The sequence below is a fragment of the Haliaeetus leucocephalus genome, unplaced genomic scaffold (genome assembly GCF_000737465.1).
Source record: "Haliaeetus leucocephalus isolate CR32 unplaced genomic scaffold, Haliaeetus_leucocephalus-4.0 Scaffold176, whole genome shotgun sequence".
In the NCBI taxonomy this organism is placed as follows: Eukaryota; Metazoa; Chordata; class Aves; order Accipitriformes; family Accipitridae; genus Haliaeetus; species Haliaeetus leucocephalus.
In genome coordinates this window covers 489530-501379 of record NW_010972612.1, presented here as the reverse complement: position 1 = coordinate 501379, position 11850 = coordinate 489530, and the positions used below count along the sequence as shown (strand labels likewise).

The 11850-nt window shown below is 56.6% G+C and overlaps 2 protein-coding genes across 2 annotated transcripts in view; both read right to left on the bottom strand.

Moving 5' to 3' along the window:
• VCP (valosin containing protein) overlaps positions 1–5313 on the bottom strand; it is a 27910-nt gene extending 22597 nt beyond the window's left edge. The window contains exons 1-2 of the mRNA XM_010564218.1: positions 5301–5313; positions 801–804 (exon numbers count right to left, since the gene is read on the bottom strand). Coding sequence (XP_010562520.1) covers positions 801–804; positions 5301–5313 — 17 coding nt within the window. The remainder of the gene's footprint in view (positions 1–800; positions 805–5300) is intronic.
• Positions 5314–9786: 4473 nt separating this feature from the next.
• Positions 9787–11850, bottom strand: part of PIGO (phosphatidylinositol glycan anchor biosynthesis, class O) — an 18260-nt gene continuing 16196 nt past the window's right edge. Inside the window, exons 11-13 of the mRNA XM_010564219.1 lie at positions 11460–11556; positions 10594–10725; positions 9787–9942 (exon numbers count right to left, since the gene is read on the bottom strand). Of these exons, the coding sequence (XP_010562521.1) occupies positions 9868–9942; positions 10594–10725; positions 11460–11556 (304 nt within the window). The 3' untranslated portion in view covers positions 9787–9867. The remainder of the gene's footprint in view (positions 9943–10593; positions 10726–11459; positions 11557–11850) is intronic.

Here is an 11850-nt window from a genome sequence, read left to right as displayed (position 1 = left end):
TGGCGCTTCGCGCTGACTGAACCTCAGAGCCGACTCATCGGAAGGGAGAGCTCCGCCCCGCGCCTCCTCGCCTGCCTAGCAACAGCGTGCGCTGACCAATCGGAATACCGCCCGGCCAGCGCCTCAGCCAATGGGAGAGTCGGAAGCAGGGAGGACGAGGCGGGGGGGGGAAAAAAAGAATGGGCGCTCTCGCTTCTCCGCCCCGCCCCTCTCCTTTTCCCTTCCCAATCGTCACGAGCCAAGCGCAGCACTAGTCAGCCAATCGCAGCGCCGCCCCTGCCGTGGCTCTTCTACCGGGCAACGCTGGTCGGGCAGCCGATGACAAAAATCCACCAATGGGAAAATCCGGGCGAGAAGTCCCGCCCCGACGGCCCTCCGCGTTAGTGTCGCCTCGCGATTGGCTAGTGCCCGAGGAAAGGGAAAGGGGCGGCAGGCTTGCAGCCAGTCGGAAGGGGCGGGAGGCGGGCGCTCGGGGAGGCTGGCGGGTGCGCTGAGCGCGGCGGGTCTCAGCCGGCGGGGCGGCGGGGACGGGCCGAGCGCGTGGCGGGGGTACGGGGGCAGCACTCCGGAGGGCTCATTGCCCTCGGGTGAAGGGGTGTGTTTCCCCTCCACCCAAAGCCACCCGCATCCCTTTTCCCCCATTTATTTACGGTTTTGGCGGGTTTTCTTCTCCCTGGCTGATTTTTTTGGCAGGGCCGGACTGGGCGACCCTCGGCCCTCCAAGCCCCGGTTCCCAGTCCGGGTGGGTGCTCGCATCCCCACGTCCCTACCCGGGTGGCGTTTCCTTTGGGGCCAAAAACTCGGCTGGAGACGAGTGGCCCTGGCCCCACTCACCCCAGGGGGATCGGACCTGCCGAGGTAATTTTCCCAAAGGAACTGGGGGGCAAAGCCCGCTCGAAGCCCCTCTGTGCCCCTCCGGCATTCACGGCCCCGTTTGCCTCTTGGCCTTGCAGCTCCCGGCCATTTCTTCCCTCTCGTGGAAGGCAAGGCTTGCCAAAGGCTCGGCTTTTGTGGCTGTGGGACCTTCCTCACCCAAAATTAGCTGCACCAAACAGCAGGCAGGAGCGGGTGCCCCTTCAGCCCTGCTCCCTGCAGTAGAGGGGCCCAGAGCCACGCAGCACGGTTGGCGCAGACCCCCAGGGACACACAGGCACAGGTCTGGACCCTGCCGCTGTCCCTGGCTAGTGCAGTGCGGTGGACATCAGACCTGGGAGCTGCGTGCTTCACCCAAAACCACTTCTCCGGGCTCCAAACTACACTGACGGAGTAAACAGCCAGCATGCAAAGCACGGGTAGGACTGGCGATCTGGCACACCTTCATTTTGGGAGACCATCTGGCTCTGCTGCCAGCTTCCTGGAGGCACAGAGGATGACAGTATCTCTGCCCTTGCTCTCCCACACACCCAGGGCACAGCCCGAGGGCTCACAGCAGCTCCAGGCAGTGTCAAGGCCGTGACTGCACAGGTTTGCTCTGGAAAAATGGGACAGAAAAACTTAAACTATTTAGAGCTGAGGCTTTTATTAGAAAAGGAGATCTATTCTGTTTCAGTCGTTTGGGAATCCAGCTTTATCCAAGAGCAATTCTGAGTCTTGGAGGGGGTCCTTAAAGGCCTCGTGCCAGCCCGGTGCAGGGAGACTGACTGGGTTAGCTTGAGGGGTCCGAGCTTGTCGTGGCAAGGTAATCCTGTATGCTTCTGGCAAGAGATTCACTGTGGGGGAACATCGCCTGCTTCAGACATGAAACCAGATACAAAGGGAAGGACCTGAAAGAGAAGGAAGCATTGCAGCAGCCAGGACTACGGCATTCTCTTGCCCTGGTCTGACTAGGAAGTTCACTTCCCATGTGCTGTGCAGAGCCCCTGGCTCTGCCCCCAGCCTCTGCCCTCCCATTTGGCTCTGTGTCGGCTCTTTTTGTGTCCTGGGGAGTCCCTCTAGAGCCACAGACCATGGTCTCTCAGAGCAGATGTGGGGGGAAGCTCCCCAGATGCATCTGAGCTGTGGGTGCAGGGCAGCAGGAGCTGAGCTAAACTGTCCACACAGCTTGTAACAGTCTGCGCTGCTGGAGCTCCCTTGTGTGGCCAGCTGAGATCCTACCTATCCCTCTACACACCTTCCCTGCCCTTCCTGCTCCCCATCCTCCCCAGGGGGGCTCTGGGAGAACTTCTGCCAGTGAGCAGCCGCTTCCTGCTTTCGATTCAGCTTCCACAAGGCCTGCACCAGGTAGGAGGCAGCAGCTGGGTCACCTGCAAGACACGAAGAGGAATTCAGCCCTTAGCAGGGGAGGAGCAGGTCCCTCCCCACCACTGCTGTGGGTTGCAGGGTGTTGCAAAAGAAGCTTAGAAGCCGGATGAGGGAGGTGAGCATGAGGAGATGTGGTGTAATGGGGAGGAGACTGTCCCAGCTGTGTCACAGGCTCTAATTAACCCTGGGGCTGGCAGCCAAGGCAGATGGCATCAGCCCTGCGGCACAGCCAGCCACATCTCTGGACACAGGTTGGGGTTTTTCTTGCAGGCAGGCCTGCGCCTCTAAAGGGAGGGAGCCTTGGTCAGGACTGGGACCAGCAGGTTTGGCAGATCCTGGCAAAGCTCATGCCCCTGCAGCTCGTCAGCACAGCTGGAGCACTAAACAGGGGAGGTCACCCCTAGGAGCAGCACTAGCCATGTGTGCTGCTTTTGGCTAGGATAGAGTTAATTTTCTTCACAGTAGCTAGTATGGGGCTGTGTTTTGGATTTCTGCTGAAAACAGCATTGGTAATGCTAAGATGTTTTTGTTATTGCTAAGCAGTGCTTACACAGTGTCAAGGCCTTTTCTGCTCCTCACCCCACCCCACCAGTGAGCAGGCTGGGGGGCAACAAGAAGTTGGGAGGGCACACAGCTGGGACAGCTGACCCCAACTGACCAGAGGGGTATTCCACACCATATGATGTCATGCTCAGCATATAAAGCTGGGGGAAGAAGGAAGGGGAGGACATTTGGAGTGATGGCATTTGTCTTCCTAAGTCACCATTATTTGTGATGGAGCCCTGCTTTCCTGGAGATGGCTGAACACCTGCCTGCCCATGGGAAGTGGTGAATTAATTCCTTGTTTAGCTTTGCTTGTGTGCGTGGCTTTTACTTTACCTATTAAATTGTCTTTATCTCAACCCATGAGTTTTGTCACTTACACTCTTCCGATTCTCTCTTCTATCCTCCTGTGAGGAAGGCGAGTGAGCAGCTGTGTGATGCTTAGTTGCCGGCTGGGGTTAAACCACGACACCATGCCTTGGCTGTGTTCAGGACATGTACAGCTCACCACTCCACGCCCCTCTCCCCTGACAGGCCTCCATACTCGGCCTCTGGACTGCCAGGAGTGGACATGATGCTTCCTGAGATGAAGCCAGACTCCAGCTCCTCTGTTCTGGGAAAGCAGACCCTGTCTGGGAGAAAGCTGGCTGGGGCTTGCACAGGAAGAAGAGAAATTTCCAAGCTATCTCAGGGCACAGGTTGTGGTCAGGGTTCCAATATGCTCCTCTGACAATAGTTTTGGTCTCCTTCTCCAGGGCAGCGAATTGACCAGGCCACGGAGAAGCATCTCAAATATGTAACTTTGCTAGTAGCCCTACTGTAGCCCTTGACATCCAAATAAGTGTGGTCTGAAGGATAAGACCTTTCTGCTGAAGACAGCAAAGCAGCCCAGTACAAATTTGTGGAAATCCCCTCTGTTCCTCACAAAAATGAGCCTCTTACCTGGCGAGATCTGCAAACCATGCAGGAAATCCAACAAGGCTTCCTTGTGCCTCCCCAGGTCCAGGAACTGCATACCTCGCCCGATGAGAGAGAGCAACCTGATCTTCTGAATCACCTCCACTTCTGGCAGGAGATTCTCTGCCACAGAGAGACACATGCACCTGGAGACAGCATCCTCCAGACATTCCCTCCCTTGTCCCGGCATGCTGAGCCAGGTTAGCAGTCAGGATAGGCCAAACATTTACTTGGACTGCTCATCTTCCAGCTCCCTGAACCCCTGGTGGCAGAGCTCAGCCTCTCCTCCAGGCTGGAAGAGGCCAGGAGGCAGCAGAGGGTGAGAGCAAAGAACACCAAGAGCTTGGTACATTACATGGCTGTGGTGAACAGTGACCACGGCAGCAGCCTAACCTTTGGCTGCCCATCTGCACAACTGGTACAGATCTCTTCCCTGAAATCTGAATTAGAGAAGCTTCCTGGTTCACAGCCCATTTAACTGTCACCTAGACAGCAGGGAAGAAGGCAGAGCTGAGGCAAAACCCTGCTCCAAACAAACCAGCCAGTCCCTTCAGAGGCTCCAGTGCAGTGCAGAGCTTAGCACGCTGGGACAAGTGCCTCCTGCCAGAGGTGACGCTGGGCCTGGCACCTTGCTCCTGTACCCACCGCTGCCAAGCATGCGGATCCTGACCCAGCCAGGTCCCACACAGGTCCCAGCTGTGCGGCATCTTACCTGTTGGTTCAACTCCAGACCCATAAAGCTGAACTCGCAAGAGATCGCTGAGGCACCTGTGGGTGGGAGGACAGAGGAGCCTTGGTACCACTCCCGGGCTGGGAAGCCAGCTGCAGGTTGTCAGGCCAGGCCCCACGCTGCCCTGCACCCTGCTCCGACGCCCACCAGCCATTGCTGCCTGCTGGGGAGGCCCCTTCTCCCAGCACAGCTTCATCACCTGCTGAATTGCGTTATGGCTTCCTTGCTCTCACCCAGCTTGGCCCATGCCCAGCCCTGGTGCAGGTATCCAGCTGCTCTCCAGGCAAGGTAGCACAGACTCTCCTTCTTCTGGGGCAGGAGTCCACCCACCAACCCTGCTCCTGACGATGGGCACTCCGGCTGCTCCAGCTTCTCCTCCACTCGTAACATCCGTGGGATCAGGTCAGTTGTCCGGCTGATGACCTCCTCGCACACGGTTATGGCATCCTGGTGCCTCCCGGCCTGCTCCAAGGCAGAGGCTGTTTCCAGGAACACCTCGGGGATCCTGGGCAGAGCGGAGCTATCATCTAGGGGCACCTGGGGAGCAAAAGCGATGGCAGTGCTCAGATGCAGAACTGCAGAGCATCCAGCCAAGCAGAATCATAGAATTGTTCAGGCTGGAAAAGACCTTTAAGATCTTCAAGTCCAACCATCAACCCAACACCACCATGCCCACTAAACCATGTCCTGAAGTCCCTTGTCTACGCTTTTATCGAATACCTCCAGGGATGGTGACACCACCACTACCCTGGGCAGCCTGTTCCAATACCTGACAACCCCTTCAGTAAAGAAATTTTTCCTAATATCCAATCTAAACCTCCCCTGGCACAACCTGAGGCCATTTCCTCTCGTCCTATCACTAGTTACTTGATAGAAGAGACCAGTACCCACCTCACTAATGACCCCGTGCTTACTGGGAACCTGGAGCTGCTGCCCAGCAAAGATCAGACCCACTCCCACAGACACTGGAGACTGTTGGAGGAGATAGAATCTGTGCAGCACTAACAGCTCAGCAGAGTCAAGGTAGCAAATCCCTACTCTTGAAGTGAAGGACATCCAAAACCAGGCCGACAGATGCTCCCCACAGGGAAGCAGAAACTGTTTCTCCAAATAGCAGTGGCAAGTGGTCTCTGGTGTGAATCCAGAGGCAGACATGCCACAGGTCAGAAATGCCAGCCACCACCTTATTTCCTTCACATCTCAAACTAGACACTGAAACCTGGAGTCCAGGGGTGACACTTGGGCCCAGGCCTTGAGATGGGGATCCAAACCTCATCTGCCAAGTCACCAAGGGAACTCTTCACCAGGACACCTACCTGCTGCTGCAGCCCCTCCTGAAACAGAGCCAGAAAATCCAGGTAATGTTCTACTGCATCAGCCACCCTGCAACAGGGGCAGGACATGGTGTAAGGAGCAGAGGGACACCAAGAAGTGCCAGCAGCCAGGTGGAACCTGGATTGCAAGCCCACAGGCTCTACCTGCACCACACTGGCTCTGGTCATGATGCCCATGCTTTGAGTAGACCTACAACAGCAGTACTGAACTGGACGATTTCCAGGAGCACAGAGAAAACTGCAGAGCCCAAACAAGCAGCATGTTACAAGCAGACCAGAGGCACTGTTACCTCCCGTACTGGAGACACCGCTGTGCCAGCAGGTACTTCACTTCAGAGGGGTGGCGATGACGAAGGAGAGAAGCTAGTATTGGTGTGTCAACAAGAAGCTCTGTTCGGATTAGGAAATATGGACTAGAGGAAGCAGCTGCCGGAAGGTTTTTTCCCAGAGCCTGTGAAACAGGAACAGAAAACATGGTCAACACAACACTGGTTAAGTCCCAAGCAGCTGCAATCACTTGGCACTTCTGGCATCTGGAGATGCACCCAGATGAGCAGAAGCACTGCACTTCATAAGCACAGCTACTGTTCTCTCTTGCTACAGCATAGCTGCTTCCAGGAAGAGCAACCCAGATCACACAGGGACAGGCAGACTTCTGATCTCCACACGGCATCAGGAGATTTGCAAGATCACCCAGATCACCTCAGGTTTTTAGTTCAAGGTGCTCTGAGCTGCCTGGAACACCATCTCCCATTGCAGCTGCAGACCTAGTTAAACCAGATCTTGGGCCATTCATAACGAGAGATCCCTCTCCACAGTTGTGTTTTGGATTTCAAACAGCTGAAGAGCTAACTCCATATCTACTGCTGTGACCTGCTCCTCCCAGGCAGACCAAGGTTGCTACAACTAATGCACATCCCCTCACAGCCACAATCTGCCTTTTAAAGCCCTCTTCACTATTGCATACTTTATTAAGAGACTGATACTTTCTGACATGGGAGTGTAACCTCTTCTCCCAAGCCACTAAGAACATGAACTGGGACCCAAAGGTCTTGCCACATCCAACTGCCAGGTCCTGAGCAGGAATTTCAGATCTCACTAGGCTCCTTCGTGCCCACTGCTGAAGGCAGCACTGTGGCTGGATGGCTGTGGTCTACTTTGGGGACTCCTCCAGGGTCAAACAGCCCCCCAGAAGGCAGGAGCCTGCCTGAAGCTCTGTGCAGGCTCTGCTGGGCAACAATCAACCCAGAACTACAGGAAGCAGACAAACCTCGTAGAGCAGAGCCAGAGCCTCCAGCTCCGCGTTGGTCTCCCCCAGCTCACGGTACACTGCTGCTGCATGGGACAGGGCAGGAAGGCACTGGAAGTCTACCTGGAGGGCCCGCTTCAGGTGCTGAAGGGCTGTCTGACGCTTGCCCTAGTTAGATGGGGAGAGGTGTATGTTGCAAGGACATCTTGCTGACATCTTTACTGCTCAGTGGGATCCAGATCCCAGCTCTGCTTCCCCAGCAATCTCCACTAAGCAAGGGCAGTGCTTTAGCCAAAGGCAGCTCTCCTCTGGCTGGTTTTTGAGTTTCTGTCTCTGCAGCAACCCTTTGCGCTCAGCCAAAATCTCTGCCTGGATTTTGCAGCTGTCCAAGGAAGATGAGCAGAAGTTGCCCTTGTGGCCCCAAGGCCTCACCTTCCTGTAGCAGCCTAGGACCACGCAGAGGCAGCGTGGACATCAGCCTCAGCCTCCCCACTCCACTCTAGGCTGCATTTCCCCTCTCCCCGTTGACAGGGGAGAGGCCTGAACATTACCATTTGCTGAGCACAGCAGCCAAGGCAGGTGTAGATCTGGGCCAGGACCCTCTTGGAGCAGAATCCTCCCGCAGCCTCCTGAAAGAGGGAGAGGGCAGTAGCAAAGTTCCCAGCCTCCAGTTCCTGCAGCCCTAGGATAGACCAAACATCTCAGCTCTGCAGTTCCCCTTCCTGCCCCACCTGGTCCCCAAACAAGTGCATGTGCCCTTTTATTCCCAGTGCCACAGGGACCTGCCAGATCTCCTCCACAACCAGCAATGCACAGCAGCATGGTGCCAAGCTGCCATCTTTGGTCTGATGGTGTTGCAAGAGAACAAGCCACGCAATGGAAACATCTAGCAGAAATAATAGCAGCTTCCAAGCCCAGATACCAAGATGCCTGCCTTGGCCGAGGACAAGGGCAGAGGTAAGTGCTGGGCAGGTCCACCTGCACATTCATCCACAGCACCAGCGGTGCAGATGGGGAAGCACAAACAGAATCTCAGAAAGACTTTTTCCAGCACATCTGGGCCAGTTCCCAGCAGGATGTTTTAGGATATTGATTCATTAATATTTGTCGTGAATGGTATTCGGTTTTCCTTCAATCCCCATTTCAAGTCTTCCTCTGAGGCCGCTCTCACATGCCTACATCACATTCACACCTGTCACCTCCCTGCTGGAAGTGCTATCATCACCCTAGAGGCTTTTGACAGGTCTGTGGGCAGGAGCTCCTGCCCGCCCTCCCTCCCTGCAGGAGGGCCCTGCGTCAGCCTGAGCTCAGCAAGGCAGTGCTGGCTTCCCCCAGAGCTGCTGGGGTTGTCAAGACAGTGAGCAAGGAAAAACCATGAGCAGGACAGAACACAGCAGTCAGATGAGATCAATCACCTGCCGTGACACCAGGCTACAAAGCTGCACAATGGCTTTGCGTGGCTCCCACAGCACTGTAATCCAATGGGAACAATGTACTTGCAACAAGGCAAGTGCCAGAAGACAGACAGAAGAAAGGAAAATCCTCATAATCCCCCTGCCAGCCTCCTGCTTTATACAAGATCACTGCGGGGCCCAGACACCTACCTAAAGCCACAGACAGGCAGAGGAACCCTGTGACAGTGCAGAGAAAGGCTTAGCTGGGGAAAAAGCAGAGAAGCTCTTTGGATACCGAACAGCAAAGTTGAGACCCAGAGCGTCAGCCCAGGCCCTCTTCCAAAGGAACAGCCCAGAAAACCCCAAGGGCCGCTTTGCTTGGCAGCGGAAACCAGTATAATGGCAGGGAGAGGGGGTCCTGGGACAGGAGTGCAGTGGAAGGCTGTGCTAGCATGAGTACCTCCTCCACACAAACCTTGCAGGAAGGCTGCTGCTGTGCAGAGGATCTCTTTCAAGTCCTCAGTGCTCTGTACAAGGGGCAGGGAGGCCTCCTCAGCAGGTACTTGCCATGCCTTGAGCATGGAGAGGAGTTCATTCTCCCCCTCTCTGTAGCAAGCTCTTCCTGGGTCCTGTGAAGAGAGAGCAGGGAATGCTGAAGGGAAGCAGGAGGGACTGATCCCAGGGCACAAGGAAACAGAGGTCCCACCAAACCCTTTGACAGTGCTCTCTGTGCTGGGGAGCAATATCCTACCACTCCCTCTCTGCAGTGATTCCTGCCTGGCCCAGGGCAGCACCTCCCCACCTCAGAGTGAGGCGCACCTCGAGGGGCTCCTGGCAAGGCAGATCCAAGCGCTGTTGGAGAGCATTTGAAAAGGTGGAACCACTCAGCAGCCTTACAATCAGCAGGGAAGGTTCCTCTGCATCCCACTGCTTGCAGCTTGCTCCCTACAGAGGCTGCAAGTCCACCTGCAGCCCCCTTCCAGCCTGCCCAAGTCTCCTGTCTCACACCTTGGGGGCCAGGGCCCCGACAGGCAGGAGACATTCTGGGACTCGTTAACGCACTCAGGGCCATTAGGCTACACTAGGACACCAGGGAGAGGATTACTCACACTGACTGGGCAGCGCTGATGGGTTCAGGTTGCAAACTGTTGCTGTGGCATCTGGAGGAGCGGGGTTTATGACAAGCATGGCATTTATGCCAGCTCTACTTCTTTTAGCAAACCCATGGGTATTTATATCTGCACAGATACTCCAAGGCAGGTAACTGGGAGCTGCATAGCATCTGCCTGTATCCAGTTACCTCAGCATTGCTCAGGAGCCTGAAGAGGCCAGCGGTGCTTCCCAGGCGGCTGGATGCCAGCCACCATGCTGCTTGCAGGGCCCCCAGTCGGTGCAAAGGTGCCTGCAGCTCTCCTGCAGTTACCTCCTGCAGCACCTTCTGCCACAGCTCCTCGGTGCTAAGATCCTGCCCGCTGGCCCCACAGGCCTCCAGAACTGAAAAAAACAAAGGAAGAAAACCCAGCCATGAGACAACAGTTGGTACCCTGTAACAGACACCCTCCCAAGAGGGAGAGGAAGCCTCAAGTGAGCACCGGCTCTTCGTAGTGAGGGAAGGAATGGGGTTACAGGGCTGGCCCAGCCTCAGTGGCATGGAAACCAAGCTCTCGGACAGTGGAGTTAACAGTGGCACACTCAGGAGACAACACACGGTTCAGAGCTACAATTCCAGCTCTGTGAGTCCTCCTGAGGTCATTTGCCCCCAGGCAAGCATGTGCCAACACTGCAGATCCCCTTCTGACCTACAGCCTATTTCAGTGAGTTTTCTTTGAAGCCAGCACACCCTAATTAAAGAAAACACTCATTTTCTACCGTCACTAAAACTTTGCTAGAGACTTGGCACCTTATACCTTGAAAACTCTCATTTCCCTTAAAACCTCTGGCCCATCCCTGCAGGCAGCAGCAGGCAGACTGGCAGCTGCACATCATCCCTGGCCGCAAGCTGCCCCACCTCCTGCCCTTCCCAGCAGAGCTAGGCTTCCCTGCTCGCAGGCCTCCCGCCTCCGGCCAGTCACCACACATCTCCAAAGCACAGAGAACGCTCACTTTGCCCCGAGGAAACCCCGTACAGAGAACAAATCTCCTTACCCCTGAGGAGCCCCTGGCGTATTCCTTCTGCTTCTCCTTCGATGACAGAGTCAGATGCTCCCACAGTAAAAAGCAGGGAGTTGTAGAGGACGGTAAGCTCCAGAGGCAGGGTGGGGAGGGCAGCCGGCAGCCCTGTGACCACAGCCAACCCAACAAGAAATTGAGCTGGCTAGGAAAAACCCAACAACCATCCACGCTAATGTGTCATCACCTGGCTTTTGACAACAGAAGCGTCCCAGCAAGTATTTTTTTGTTGTTGTTGTGGTGAGATTTAACAGCTTGGGAACTGCAGTACCTAGAGAGACAGCAGGTGTCATCTGTCCAGGTGCCTACACTGCTTTAGACATCCACTGCCTAGCTATCCAGCTGCTGCAGTCCTCCAGGACTGAGACCTTTCAGCTCTCCCAAAAGAGCATCAATAGCCTACCCTCTTCCAATACACATCCACCCTTTTGCACAGGTTTCCCACGCTGTCTCTCTCTGCCTCGCATCAGTCTTCCTCTTGCACCGGGGCTGTGGCAGGGAGACCCTTCCCCAGCTTCCCAGGACGAAAGTCGCCTCGTTTTTTTCCAGAAACCCCCAAACTCTGCCCACATGCCCCAGCAGAATTAGGTAGAGGTTGGGGCTGGGCCTTAATCCCTTCGCAGGTCCAATTCAGCTTCGGGCAGGGGAGGACATTCCCCGCCCCCAACCTTCAGAAGTTTGTTTCCAGCACCGGGATACCGGAGCGGCAGCCCAGTAAACACTAGTTCCCCCAGGACCGGTGCTTCCAGGACCACACGCCTTGGGTCCACGACGGCAGCGGGAGGGAGAGTGAAGGCAAGGCGCGGGGCAGTCCAGCCCCAGCCAGCCGGGCCGCTACTCACCCCATATCCTCCGCAGCAGCTCCCCGAAGCCGTCTCGCTGCTGTCGCACCTCCCGCTCCGCCGCTCCGCCGGGCCCCGGCCCCGAGCACCGGGCCGCCTGCAAAGGGGACACTGAAGGAGACACGACGGCACCGGCCCGGGACACGGCACCCCCCTGCCCCCCGTCCGCCTCCCGCCCCGCGGCCGAGGGGCAGGCTGCGGCCTAGCCCCGGGCGGCGGCGTTCTTCATGGTAACCGGCACCGGAGGCAGACCGCTGGCGGAAAGGCCAACCCCGGGGCTCAGGGAACGGGAGAGGGGATCCGGCTCACCCGCCAGCGCCTGGCCAGGGCCTGGCTCTCGGCGGCCCAGGCCTGCAGGCAGCCCGGCTCCGCGGCCGCCCCGCGCCGCCGC